Source organism: Protobothrops mucrosquamatus, unplaced genomic scaffold (assembly GCF_001527695.2).
Source record: "Protobothrops mucrosquamatus isolate PMUCROS unplaced genomic scaffold, P.Mucros_1.0 scaffold1519, whole genome shotgun sequence".
In the NCBI taxonomy this organism is placed as follows: Eukaryota; Metazoa; Chordata; class Lepidosauria; order Squamata; family Viperidae; genus Protobothrops; species Protobothrops mucrosquamatus.
The window spans coordinates 343,227-357,584 of record NW_015387691.1 but is presented as its reverse complement, the minus strand read 5'-3'; the positions used below and the strand labels follow the sequence as shown (position 1 = coordinate 357,584).

General features: G+C 35.5%; 1 protein-coding gene across 1 annotated transcript; it reads right to left on the bottom strand.

The window, feature by feature from the left end:
* Nucleotides 1-1,299: 1,299 nt before the first annotated feature.
* On the bottom strand, nucleotides 1,300-12,284 carry SETD7 (SET domain containing 7, histone lysine methyltransferase). Its single transcript, XM_015822290.1, has 7 exons — nucleotides 12,163-12,284; nucleotides 10,348-10,549; nucleotides 7,787-7,976; nucleotides 5,227-5,308; nucleotides 4,104-4,221; nucleotides 2,256-2,413; nucleotides 1,300-1,480 (listed from the first exon to the last, which is right to left on the bottom strand). The coding sequence occupies exons 1-7, from the start codon at nucleotides 12,270-12,272 to the stop codon at nucleotides 1,300-1,302; spliced, it is 1,041 nt and encodes a 346-aa protein (XP_015677776.1). The 5' UTR covers nucleotides 12,273-12,284.
* Between the last annotated feature and the right edge of the window lie 2,074 nt (nucleotides 12,285-14,358).

Genomic DNA, 14,358 nt, shown 5'->3' with positions numbered 1-14,358 from the left:
AATCACCAGTCTGTTGATAAGGATCATATTCAAAGTCCTTTTTCTGCATAAGAAACTAGCAATGCAACCCTCCACATTTAACGAAGGTCCCACTGAGTTCAGTGGTATTTATTTTAAAATAAATAAGCACATTGCAAATAGGCATTTCTACTTGTATAATACAGAGCAAATATTCTGCAAGTATATATTGCACATATTTGAAAATCTGTTTAAGAAATGCCAGTAACTGGCTTCCAGACCCCTGAAAGTTTACTATTTTTGTCACAATATTATTAAATGTTAGTTAGGATTAGTAAAATGTGCTTTCATGATGCCCATAAAACTATTTGACAATCGTAAGTATAATTCGCTTGATAGTAAAAAAAATTAGTTTTCCATTTAACTCTCTGAATTACTCTGCAGGTTTTTTTTTTAAAAAAAGGTTTGCAATGTCGGATTTCTCTAGCTACTTTCCTAGCTCTACAGAAATCTGTCTTTGATGAGTATCGGTAGCTCCCAGGATTCTGCAAGTTACCAATTAAAGGCAAGAAAAAGACAGATAAATTTAGCAAACAAGGAATTTCTTGGTATATCCTTGATTCATTTGTTCTATACGAACTGACATTATGCTCTCCAGTGTAAGAAACCAAAAACAAGCAGTAGAAAAAGCTCATATGCACAAGTAGAATTCACTCAAATGTGATTATCATGATTAAAATTATAGCAGCTCTGGTCTTTCAGGCACATTTATTTTATCCTCAGAGCCTTAAAAAACCGATACGTAACAATTAATTTAAACTTTTGTGCTGACTTCAAGAAGATAATGTAAAGAGAGGTCTGTTGTGCACCAAAACAGAAAAGGCCCTAAAGCAGTATTCTGAAATTATACTGCTTTTCTAGAACACTAAACTTAGCACAATTCTATTATCATCACAATATGGCAAATACAAAATGTAGTTGCACAGAATCAGAGAAACCAAGGTACAGATAAAAACTTGGTTTTAAAAATGCTCTCTTTCTATATTTTGACAGTTGCTGATGCAGATTACAGTAGTTGCCAAAAAAAAAAAAAGCCACACTTCCTTGGGTAGCATATTAAATAATTCATTTAGCACTATTAGCTAAAATGTAAAGATTATTTTAAAGGAGTGGCTAAAAGATATTAGTCTGCAAGGAACAAAAACAAAAAAGGCTCCCACTCTTTCTAATAGAGGGGAAAGTATTGAAGAATCACAGCATGATCAACCACTGGCTCTCCCGATTCCAGCATCAAAGATAGTGCATAGATTCAATGTACTGAACAGGGAAACTGCTTGCATTTCATTTTTTCAAGGAAGCTTGGAAGGCTCTTAGTTCTGCCAGATACCACTCTGGTGCTTCTGGCCCGTTTTGTCCAGTGGAACTGTCATCATAGCCATAAGCCACTGTTAGTTCTTCATCCTTCTCCACTGCTTGAATTGTGCGAATACATTTAATCAGTCCAAAGCGAGGGTGAACAAACCTAGACAATAAGCAGGCATACAGATTCAGTAAAACAAGATGAAAAATGCAAGTTATTAATTTCTACATGTGAAACAATAATCACTATGGTATTACATTTACTTTAAGATCTTTTATTCTTACCCACAAGAAATAGGACTAAATCTTATTGTGGGGAAAATAGGAGGAAGGCGTGTTGGATATGTTCACCACTTCAAGTTATGTGTAAAAATAATAAAGGAAGGATACAAATAAGTAACTAAATACAATAAAAATACTTACTCTAGCGTAGATTTTTGGGTTTTATTTAAAATAAGATTTCTATGGCTAATTATACCTTGTTTTTAAAAGTCTACCCCATTCCAATGGAAACTTTTATTCAAGAGCTGCAAAAGTTGCAAACTCCCTCAGATACAAGTAACTCAGTTCAAGTGCAATTAACTTATTTGAGTTTAGCATAAATTTCTTTGTGTGTTGTGCTATATAACAACACATTTGCAATGCTAGAATACCCATAATATTTTTGAGATATCAACCATATAAAAATAATATGTAAAACTAATAGAGGGCCAGGATTAATGCTTGTGTTTCATTTAAAGGTGTCTATTATATCAAGCTGGCACTTTTTTCCCAGAAATGTTTTCCTTAGTTCCATTTTTAACTGAGGCAATTTGTCATGTATATGATTTAGTGTTTGTCCTTACACGTACACATGCACACACATACAGTCACAAAATCAGTGCATTACTGTGTATAATTGTAATAGTTCAAGTCACAAGCAGAAGTTAAATACTTACGAGTCATAAACAGAATTTGGAGTGAATGAGTGGTTTGCCTTGTGCCCCAAAGAGGCACAGTATTTGGTTACATGGCTGTAAGGTTCTGGTACATCTATGACTGTTTCATCATCAAGGGATATCGTATTTCCATTCAAAGACCAGTCCCTGCTGTCCACCTGGCATTGAAAATAATATTGCTATGACAAATATTTATTTTTATCAAGTCAAAAAACTAACCAAAGAGAGAAGCAACCTAGAACTAAGGAGAAACTTCCTGACAGTTAGAACAATTAACCAGTGGAACAACCTGCCTCCAGAAGGAGTGAATGTGCCAACACTGGAAGTTTTTAAGAAGAAACTGGACAGCCATTTGTCCGAAATGGTATAGGGTTTCCTGCCTGAGCAGGGGTTGGACTAGATGACCTCCAAGGTCCCTTCCAACTTTATCATAATTATTATTATTAGATAACATGCATTTTTTTTGAGTTAGAAAGAACCAGATATATAAACTGTTTGGCAAATGTACCATATAAGGTAAGAGCTAAGAGAGAAAAAAGGATATTCCACTCCAATATAACTATTCAAGAAAAGTTTTATACTTGCAACCCTGGGTACACATTTTTCACATTTCTCCTTCATTAATTTTACACAAAAGCTGACTTTCTGCATGTGTGTGTGTGTGTGTGTGCGTGTGCGTGCGCTCTCAATTCAGTGTTGACTCAATCTATCTCTTTCTCTCTCCAAAAACAGTCTAGCGTAAATTTTTCGTCACTACAGAACATACAAATTTACTCTTAATATTTAACAAAATTATATTACAAAATGAAGAAGGATATGGCATTTATTATTGCCAAGAATAAATGCAGTACAGGTAGTCCTCGACTTACAACAGTTCCTTTAGTGACTGTTTGAAGTTAAAATGGCACTGAAAAAAGTGACCTAGGACCATTTTTCACACGTATGAGCAGGGTATCATCCCCATGGTCACATGATTTATGTTCGGATGCTTGACAACTGACTCACATTTATGACGGTTGTAGTGTTGTGGGGTGATGTGATCATCTTTTGCAACCTTCTGACAAACAAAGTCAGAGGGGAAACCAGATTCACTTAACAACTGTGTGCCCAATTTAATAACTGCAGTGATTCAGTTAAGAAATGTGACAAGAAAAGTCATAAAATGGGGCTAAACTCGCTTAACAAATGTCTTACTTAGCACCATAAATTTTGGGCTCATTTGTGGTTGTAAGTCGAAGATACCTGTATAGCTATTAGGACAGTGGTTCTCAACCTTTTTAATGCCGCGAACCCAACCGGTCGTAAGTCGAGGAGTAAACCGGTCGTAAGTCGAGGACTAAACCGGTCGTAAGTCGAGGACTAAACCGGTCGTAAGTCAAGGACTACCCAACCGGTCGTAAGTCGAGGACTTTCCCTGCCCGGGAGCACCACACATGCGTGGTTCCGCCCCCTGCGCCGGCCGAGGCGTAGCTGGCAAGCGGCAGAGACGGAGCAGGCTGACCACCAGCTGGCCCAGCCCAAGGGAGGTAAGGCACCTGCCGGAAAAGGGGAAAAAAATGGCGGACAAAAAAAATGGCGGACAGCCTTGCTTAGCGACCCCCGTGAAATGGTCGATCGACCCCAAATGGGGTCCCGACCCACAGGTTGAGAACCACTGTATTAGGAGATCTTTATACATCTGAAATAACAGGTGTGAATTAGCACAACAGTTATTAATACAAACAGCATAAACCTACACTCCACCTTTCTATTTAATGAAACATTGCTACCATGAAAATACTACTGAAATATTAATAAGCAATGTGGAAATTGTTTCAAAAGCAGTGAAAAGATTGCTTTGTATTTTACCTCTTGATGTGTAATTCGTGTGCCATTGTAAAAAGATAAAACTGTGCCAGCTTCAGCAGCTATTTTAGTAAACAAACCTTCTCCAGCATTGGAAATAAGAGACGCATCAACATAGACCCTAAATTAAAGCAATGAATAAAAATAGTATCTGATCTACAACTTCATACATGTGCATTAAGGTTTCTAGGACAGATCCTATTAGAGCGTACATGAGAATCTAGAAGCGAAGCTCATATTGCTAAGTGTTAAGTTTGGAATATGTCAGAAGAAACAAATAATTTAAAGTCTTTTAAGGGAAAAGGCTAGGCATTCGTATCATGTTTTAGAAAGATTAAAATTACACATTTCATATTATCCTAAATTCTGGATATCTGAGGATAATTAAAAATGAGTCCCAATATACAATTTATTTCAAAAAGGTTTAAATAACCTTTTTTATGTTATTCACAACTGCAATCCTTTGAAATCAGCCTTGGAATTAGTCCTGTTTAATATACAACACATATTTCTGAGTATCATCATATGAAATTATGCTGTAAGGGAACTCTGTGGGGGTAATCAGAAAAACAAATGATAGTTATGACTGTAAGATCAAAGTTCCACCCATTTTAATATGTGTTGCATACATGTAAAAAGCGACCGGGCTTGATTGTGTGTTCATGTCTGCCATCCTGATTTTAATTCACCTGTGTATGTGTGTATGTGTACGCGTACACACACAAAGACAATATACTCAAAGCAGTAGACAGACTGGAGCCAAAACCATCTTGTGGAAAAACAGACTAGACAAGAGATTCCCAGTTTCTCAGTTTATAACATTCTGAGTATCTTGGTAATTTTTTCATGGTGCTCCTATGCAAAACTGTGAACTACTTCAAGCCAGGAGTTTATGATCCCATAGCACTATTGTGAATTCACTGGGGTAGACTTGTGTGGCTCAATGCACAGTTTGAAAAGGATATGACTAGACTAATATCAAATGTGGTAATCTCAATGTGATCATAAAGGATTAAAATTTGGGCTTGGAAATGAAGTAAATGGACGGTATAGTCGTGTGTAATCTAGTGAAATATTATTTGCAACTATTTGCACGGAAAGACAAAACTATAACAAAACATTCTACCTCTCTGATTCATAACGGTCAGGAAGAAGTGGACTTGTAGAAATGCAGGATGAAGTAGATTTATCAAAACTGTAAACTGGGCCTATAATAAATATATAGGATAAAAATGTACCCACTGTGTTAAGCAAATTTAATATTTTAAAAAATACCACTATTTTACGATCAATTAATATAGAATTTTGTACATACATTTCGATTTTCTTCCCAACTGTAAGTAGTTTAGCTTCACCCAAAAATAATGCTTCTTGACTAATTGCAAATCAATTCTGAATGAGGTCTATTTGCATATACTAGGTATACAAATGGATCACTTTTTAAGTGTGCTTTAGTCTTAAATAGTATTTTTGCATGCCCCTTAAAAACTTAAAAATTATATATCATACAAATGCTAAAAATATTAAGTGTCTAAAATTTATTAGAAAATATTTTCCTTGGTAACCAAATTCTAAAAATGGATCTGTTCCTGAATGCCATCACTTTAGAGAGTTGCAATATACCTACTGTCAAAGCATACAGTAAATCATAATCTAAATTTTGTTCCAAAGGAGTAAGCAGCAGCCACCATATTACATCTAATTCTTTTCAAAAAACAAATTATGTTTCTTCATGTTTTTCTTTATTAAATATATATGCCACCATCTCACTATTTTAGCCTGTTTATATAACTGGGGTCCTTGAAAAAAAACATCAAATAGCTTTAGATGAGGCATAAACAATGGGCACTATCTAACAAAATGAAATTCAATGGTGGAAAAAGAAAGGTTCTACATTTAGGTAAGAAAAACCAAATGCACAGGTATAGTATATAGGTGGTACCTTGCTCAACAGTAGCAACTGTGAGAGGGATCTTGGAGTCCTAGTGGACAATCACTTAAATATGAGCCAGCAGTGTGCTGCAGCTGCCAAAAAAGCCAACACAGTGCTAGGCTGCATTAACAGAGGGGTAGAATCAAAATCACATGAAGTGTTAATACCACTTTACAATGCCTTGGTAAGGCCACACTTGGAATACTGCATCCAGTTTTGGTCACCATGATGTAAAAAAGATGTTGAGACTCTAGAAAGAGTACAGAGAAAAGCAACAAAGATGATCAGGGAACTGGAGGCTAAAACATATAAGGAATGGTTGCTGGAATTGGGTATGTCTGGTTTAATGAAGAGAAGGACGAGGGGTGACATGATAGCAGTGTTCCATATCTAGGGGTTGCCACAAAGAAGAGGGAGTCAAGCTATTCTCCAAAGCACCCGAAGGCAGGACAAGGAGCAACCTAGAACTAAGGAGAAATTTTCTGACAGTTAGAACAATTAAACAACCTGCCTCCAGAAGCTGTGAATGCTCCAACACTGGACGTTTTTAAGAAAAGACTGGACGGCCATTTGTCTGAAATGCTATAGCAGTGGTGGCGAACCTATGGCACGGGTGCCAGAGGCGGCACTCAGAACCGTCTCTGTGGGCACGCGTGCCATCGCCCCAGTCCTAGGCCTTCAGCTGGGTTTTATAAAACCTTTTCGCTTTAGGCCTCCGCCACCGTGTGCAAAAAAAAAAAAAGGTTCAATCAATCAGTCAATTTCAACTTCTCTTCTTGCAAAGTTGGAATTGATTGATTGAACTTTTTAGTCCCACCCAGTCTGCCGTTACCACCGCAGCCACGCCCACCCAATGGGCACGCCCAGCCAATGGGTCACACCCACCCAATGGGCCACACCCACCCAGCATCCGACGATGCATAAGTGGTTTGGGGTTGCAGTATGGGCACTCGGTCTCTAAAAGGTTCGCCATTACTGTGCTATAGGGTTTCCTGCCTGAGCAGGGGGTTGGACTAGATGACCTCCAAAGTCCCTTCCAACTTTATTATTATTATTATAAACTGACTTGAAGTAACCCCTTGATAGTAGCAATATTCACTGCCTCTAAAAGCACATGATTTTTCTCTTTTTTTTTCATTATTTTTTGCTCTGTTCCTTCCAGCTACTATGCACTAAACACACAGAATTAGAGCAAAGGAGTTTATAATCTGGAATTCAACAACAGTACTCTCAGAAAGGGCTCAAGAAAGGGCTGCTAGATAGGAAGTCGACATAGTGCTTGGTAGGCCTCAGAAAATAGACAATGTTTAGAAGAGCAACTGGAAATTAAAAAGGGGTGACAAATATTGTTGTATTTCTTGACCTGAAATGAGACTATAGATTACAATATTTATATTTATTTTGTCTGCTGTCCATGTAAAATTAAATTCATCCACTTGACTGAAAAAAGAAACACAGAGGAACAGTAATTATATATGGTTCTGAGAATCTTTCCTTTCCTTTGTATATTCAGCTGTTGTAAATGGGGATCTGTATTCAAAATATAAAAAGCCAACCTAACTATTAACATCAAATATAGGTTCACATTGCTACATTATTTGGTAAAACACATAGAATTAGCTATTGGAAGAATTTGGTCCTAAAGGCAATATATATTGTAAATACAGTACTTTAATAAAGTAGTCAAATCTTTAAGAGGACCTAGACATTCACACATTATGAGATATAATATAGTACATTAGTGACAACTTACTGCCTGGCACAATATCAAATTGTAGTTTTTCTTCCTCTGCCAGTATAACCTTTGCCAGTCTTGCTTCTATCATTTCACCATCTATGAAGTGTCCATAATATGCCGTCTTTCCATCAGGGTACACATAGGCCAGCTTTTCTCCAGTCATCTCTCCTTCTTCATTAACTTCTCCAGCCAGAAACCCACCATCCTGAAAAAGAACAACAAAGGCATTTCCAAAAATTAAGGGGAAATGTTGTGTGCTATTTTTTTTAATTTAATGAAGATTATTATTAACCAAAATCTTTAGTCTCAATATTGAGATGAGGGGTTCTCAAACTTTTTCAACCCAAAGTTAAAAAGTTAAATTAAATTCCCAGTACCCTGATGGAAAGGCAAAACTCTGGGGTTAGACAACTGACTTTGTTTGACTGATTTTTTAAAAATTGTCCTCTCACAGAATCTTAGACTTCCAGGGAACAAAATGTGAAAAACTCTGATCTGGACAATAAAAGTGCCAGTTAGAACTTTATTCTTTCATTTCCTATTATTTCATTTACTCTGACTTTTGCACCTCTCCACTCACTATTTCAGTCCTATTAATGTTAAATGCTGGGTCTGTAAAGATGAAGGTATTTAGTTAAAAGCATACTGTACACATTTAAAATTTAAAAGGTAGAACCTAAGGAAAAAGAAAGCCTTCTCACAAGGGATTCACACACTGTCTACCTCTAATGGAAAATTATTTGAGTGACAGGTTCCATTTACAAAATAAATTACAAAATAATCATTTTTACTGTGTTCTGCTTCCAAACCAACAGCTCAACCCTAACACATTCTAACAAAGCTAAGTCACCACTGAGTTTGGAAAATATGCTGTATCCAAATTTCAGGGAGATTATGACTGAAAGGGTGGGTTAAAATACAAAGGACTATATTTTTGCTCTCATTGGGTTTCATATGTTGTCAATTAAAACAGATCTAACACCATGACTAGCCTTTATTAGCATTTTTGTCATTTGAATGCAATGTAACTCAGCTCTTCCCTTTTCCCAGTTTTTCTCTATCTTTCTTTATTCTCTATTTTGAGCTCTATATCTTAACCAACAGAACAATTCTGCTGGTGGGTTTATTTGGGTTTTCAAAAGAAAGTTTTGATAGCTCATAATTTTAAAATCTTTCAATAAAGTATTAAAAAATAGTTCTGTCAACTTTCAGAAGACAGAAAGTTCTTTCCATAGGCAGAAATATTATGTGCTTCATCCTGTGCTTCTCAGCTAGCATAACTTGGAGAAAGGATTATGCTGCATTTGAGTTCATTAATTTTGCTAAACATTCATTCAGCTTTTTCCAAGTTGGCAATCTTCAGATATCATGCAACCGCTATTCCCGTGTTGACAAGTAAATTGAAGAACTGTAGTCCTCACTAGATTTAAAGCATGTCAAACTCGCGATGTCATGTGACGTCATGCGACATATCGTGACTTTTTCCCCATTGCCGACATTGGCGTGGGTGCAGTTTTGCCATGATGCATCTGGCCCGTAGGCTGGCAGTTTGACATGCCTGCTTTAAAGGGTATCATAGTGAAGAATATTGCATATAAAATACTTTAGTAATATGATTCTTTGCTAGTTATGGCTGCAAAGCAAGATACATTTTTTTCTTACTTTCCTAGGGACAATTCAGAACTGAGTGCAAAGGGCTATTATTCAGTCTTCTTCCATAGCTTAACACTGCCTTCAAATCTATTTTGAGGGAAGAGAGGAAAAGCATGCTATCTATAGGAATCCAATAGCATGCTTTGTTCTTCAAGTTACATAACTGAGAACATTTTGTTACCAGTGGAGGGATGTCTCCATAGCAAAGTGTCACTAGCTTGAGCATCCTGAATAGAGCCATTCATTCATTCATGAAAACAATAGCAATTCTGCTGTAATTATTCTATATCAAAATTGGTTAAGATTGTCTCAAAAGTATTTATTAAAACCTTTATCCAAGCCACACCAGATAGTTCATGCATTTGTTCATGTGCACAAAATTGACACATGGCAGCAAACAGTTTATGTTGTGTTACTTGCAACACAACCTGGAGCCACTCTATAAAGCGGCTAAGGTGGAACTTTTCTGCATTTAAACTTTGTATTGCTATGAACATCTGTATTCAACTATGCTCATTTATTTTTCTTATTTTTTGATCTTCTTTCTTGTTTTATTTATATACTTATAGTATACATGTATACTTGTATAATTTATATTATGCTGTAAACTTCCATTAGTCAGTCCAGATTTGGCAATACTGTACACAACTGTAATAAAATAAGATATTCATTTACATCCAAACTGTAACAAGCTATCTCCATTTAGCTGTGAAGAAGTGAACAAAATAACGAAAACAGCATTGTATTGCTGTGTAACAATTTCTGCCACTTTTGTAATGCATTTTAGATCACATACTGTATATGTACTAAAGAGATGAAGCCTGCACTGTGTTGATGTGAAGCTCTCCCTTGAACCCTGCAGATTCCTTGGTATAACTGTTAATGTTACATGCTGAAATATATGAGAAAATAATCCAACTTACTGAATAGTAAATCCAACCAAATCCATGCCGAATATTATCTTTGTATTGCCCTTTGAAGACCAATCGTCCATCAGCATCATATTCCTGAGCTGGCCCATTCAGTTCACCATCAATGTAAGTCCCATGAAGTGCGCCTCCATCCTCATAGGTGTATATTCCCTGGCCTTGCAGGCTATCATCAACATAAAAGCCTTCTAGAGTGCTAGCAAAGAAAAAAAGGATAGTGTGGAAATGATTGTTATTTTATCTCTTCTACAGAGAAAAAAATTAAGACCCTTCCTAATTTGTTTAAGATCTGTTTACCTAAATGTGTCCTCCTTGTAAACAGAAGTTCTTCATATCTGCTTTAAAGACCTTGCTGTTTGTACTTGAGATGGGTAACAAAGTGAGTGACCTCAAGAAAGATGGACTACTTAGTGCTTGTACCACAGTTCTGCGATATTACTCCTTTAGAGATTTTTCTTTCTTTCTTTCTTCTTTGGCTTCCTTTCAGTATAATTTGAAAACCTGTCCTATCGGACAGACTATTCACATCCAAGATTTTTTTATGATCAATTTATTTCTGTTTTTTTTTTTGTGATGAAAATCACAGCTTTAGTTTATTTAAAGAAGGTTTTTAAAAACCTGCCTTGTTTTTCTGATAAACTTTATATAGTGAAGAGTGATACTTTGTAATATGTCTCATACATTGTAACCTTATGATATAGCTATTGCTCTTTTCCATTTAAAGAAATGGTCAAATTATTGCAAAGTTGTGGCAAAGAGGAAAGTGAGTTCTAGTTCCATTTTCAGCACTTTGGGTTAAGGAGCTTAAAGAGACAATGATATTTGTGGCTTCAAATCGTGTACACGCCATAAAGGCATCACAATGATTTCACAGAAAAGAACATGAACTAAAGAACTTAGAGAAGATCAAGAACATGTCTACTATTTATAACTTACTTATTTTTGGTAAGAACTTAATAATTATTTTTGTTCCATATATTATAGAACAGAAGTCAAAGAACGCAGGACCAATCATAAGTTCTACAGCACAAGTAATTTGTTACTTCGCTTTATCAATTATTATCCCACCATTATAAAGTATTATCCTATAGTTTTTTAAAAGAACATTAATCTTTAAAATAAATAAATAACAGTATAAAGCCAATGGAGCTTGTAACATGTCATTGTACTTGATTGTATTTTTTTTTAAAGTAAACCCAGCAAATAAATAGTCAGGTAGTTCTTGATTCAAGACCACAATTTGGACCAGAATTTTCAATGTTAAGCAAAGCAATCGTTAAGTGAGTTATGTCCAATTTTATGCCCAATTTTTTACGATTGTTAAGTGAATCACTGCAGTTAAGTGAATCACAGGGTCATTAAGCAAATTTGGCTTCACTCATTGACTTCGCTTGTTGGAAGCTGGTCGGACAGGTTGCAAATGGGATGATGCAACCCTCATAAATATATACCAATTGCCAATCACCTGAACGTCAATCATCTGACCATCCAGATGTTGCAATGGTTGTAAGTACCTGTTGTACTTTGCACAGATTTTTCAGTGCTGTTGTAATGTTGAACAGTCACTAAATGAATGGTTGTAAGTCAAGGACTATCTATAACATCCTAAGTCATAATGTTGATTTATTTATTTCATAGATCAACATGTTTTATGTTTCCAAACACTGTGGTTTAGAAATCATAGGTACTAGTTCAATATGTTATGCCTACCCACTAATTTTGGTACATCATATATTTGTGTCTAAAACACTATGGCTAAATATGAATTCAGAATCCAGTAAAAGAACTCATAAACACTGTGATGTCTACCTTCCATCAAAGAAGAAGAATTTTCCATGACCATTCTTTTCTCCATGCACAAAGTTCCCTTCAAATCTGTCTGTGGAAGAATATGTGACTATACAAAACCCATGGGGCATATCATCATCATCAAGTGTTCCTAAAAAATAACAATAAAAAACTATTTTGAAAACCAGTGGGACTCACACAAGCAATCTGTTCTTACAAGAAACAGCATTGGACATGATTTTATCCAGCCAAACTAACTCAAATTCCTCTAGCACATTGCCTTTATACTGCTTGAATATTTATAAATTCAGTAGAAATATAGTACTTATCCACTTAAATTATTATTTAAGACACTGATAAATACATCTCTGTCCTGTTTCAGAATCTGATATATGTTCTGAGTGGAGAATGAAAGAATAGCATAAGGGCCAAATGATCAGCATTCTGCAAAATTGGTATTATGGGAGAGATTACATTCTATTAAGGAAATCTATGCATGTAGAAATGTAGCTATCAGACAAGTGCTACTGACCTAGTTCATTGATGTAAAATGACCCTTATGCCAAGCAAATGAAATAACTCAGACACACTCCCAATAAATCATGGGTGATATATTTTCAAACTTCGTTATTTTATATCTGCATGTTCCCAACGAGTCTGTATCCAATGAATAAACCTGCACATTTTTGATAGATGAAGTAGACAAGTGAAAACATTTTGAAGCATGACACAGTGAGATAAATAAATATGACCAAACCAGATGAGTCAACACAATTCAGAGTTTATTTCATTATATCCCAAATTTATACAGGACATCATTTTGACAGCAGGAATGTTGCAGCAAATTTAATGCATACTGTACCAATTTTGTATGAAGTCATAGGTTTTATTTTATTCCATTCTCTACAGATCTAGACATACAAGGACAGAAACAGGGACTCAATTCAAACAGTGGGACATTTTTAGATATACAAGAAATGTGTTTTGATTCAAACGTATCTTTTACTGTATCTTGTTATGCACTTGCAATAATTCTTAGATTATATTGTTTCCAATGTTTTATTTCTTGACATTATAATATTTAGTCAATTGAAATATTTGTTCTTAGTTTTGACTCAGATCAAACAAACTGGTTTTTTTTTTAAAAAAAATGCATATTGCAGATAATGCCACTTACCTGGTTATCTGCAAAAATGAAAACTGCATCAGCTGCCCAAGAAAACATAGGTTTTATTACTGTCAGTTTTCAAACAACACTGACTTGTAATTGTATCAGACTGCATTGCTAACTATAGTTGACATTTGTTCCACAGCATCTTTATAGAGTTTGACAATGAACTATTGATCTGATAGTTTTACTTCCTTGGAATCAACATGTTAACTGAGAAACACATTCAAAGGTTGATTACATTTTGCTAAACTTTCAAAGTTCATAATATTATTGGATATAAGAGAGATGTAGAAACACTGGCAATATTTGGATTGATTAGAATATAGGAGGCTAGAGACATTGGAAAATTCTTTCAGTATGAATAAATGTAGAGATTGTACAAATGAAATAAATAGCACAGAAATAAAGTTGAACAAAACAATCAGGGATCTTTATTATCTCACCTCTTCTAATAACAATACTAAAAGTCAAAATGCAGACAGTCCCGTTACAGCATATTTTATACCTGAGTAACAGATTTCTATGTTTGTAGCAATATGAAAACTGGTGAATGGGATTTTCAAATACAGTATATCATGTTTCTTGTAACATTTTTATGTGGGACAAAGTGACCCTGAGACAAGCAAGACATCCCCATCATCTAAGATCTCCAATTCCAGGGAAATGTGTTAAAATCCACAGATGTGTTATTATAATTTGCTTTTGTTGTTTAAGTACAAGAATTTTAAGTAAGCACCAACTAATAAAAAATAAGATGACCACTCTCCTTCCACTTATCAACATCCTCAAAGGCCTATTTGAAATGGAAGATTTTTAAGAAGCCTCCTAAATGGCTCAGTATGCTTTTAGGCTCACCATATTTCACAAAATTAGAGCCATATTCCACAAATTTATCTTTGGGCCCATGCCCACCTCACCTCACCTGGGAGCAGGATCTTAAATAGGCTATATTCTTAATTATCAGCTAGGATGGGCAAAATAATTTTGGACAATGTAGTTGCTGAGGTAACCCAGCGTTTTGTCCTGTAGGGCTTCATAGGTAATAG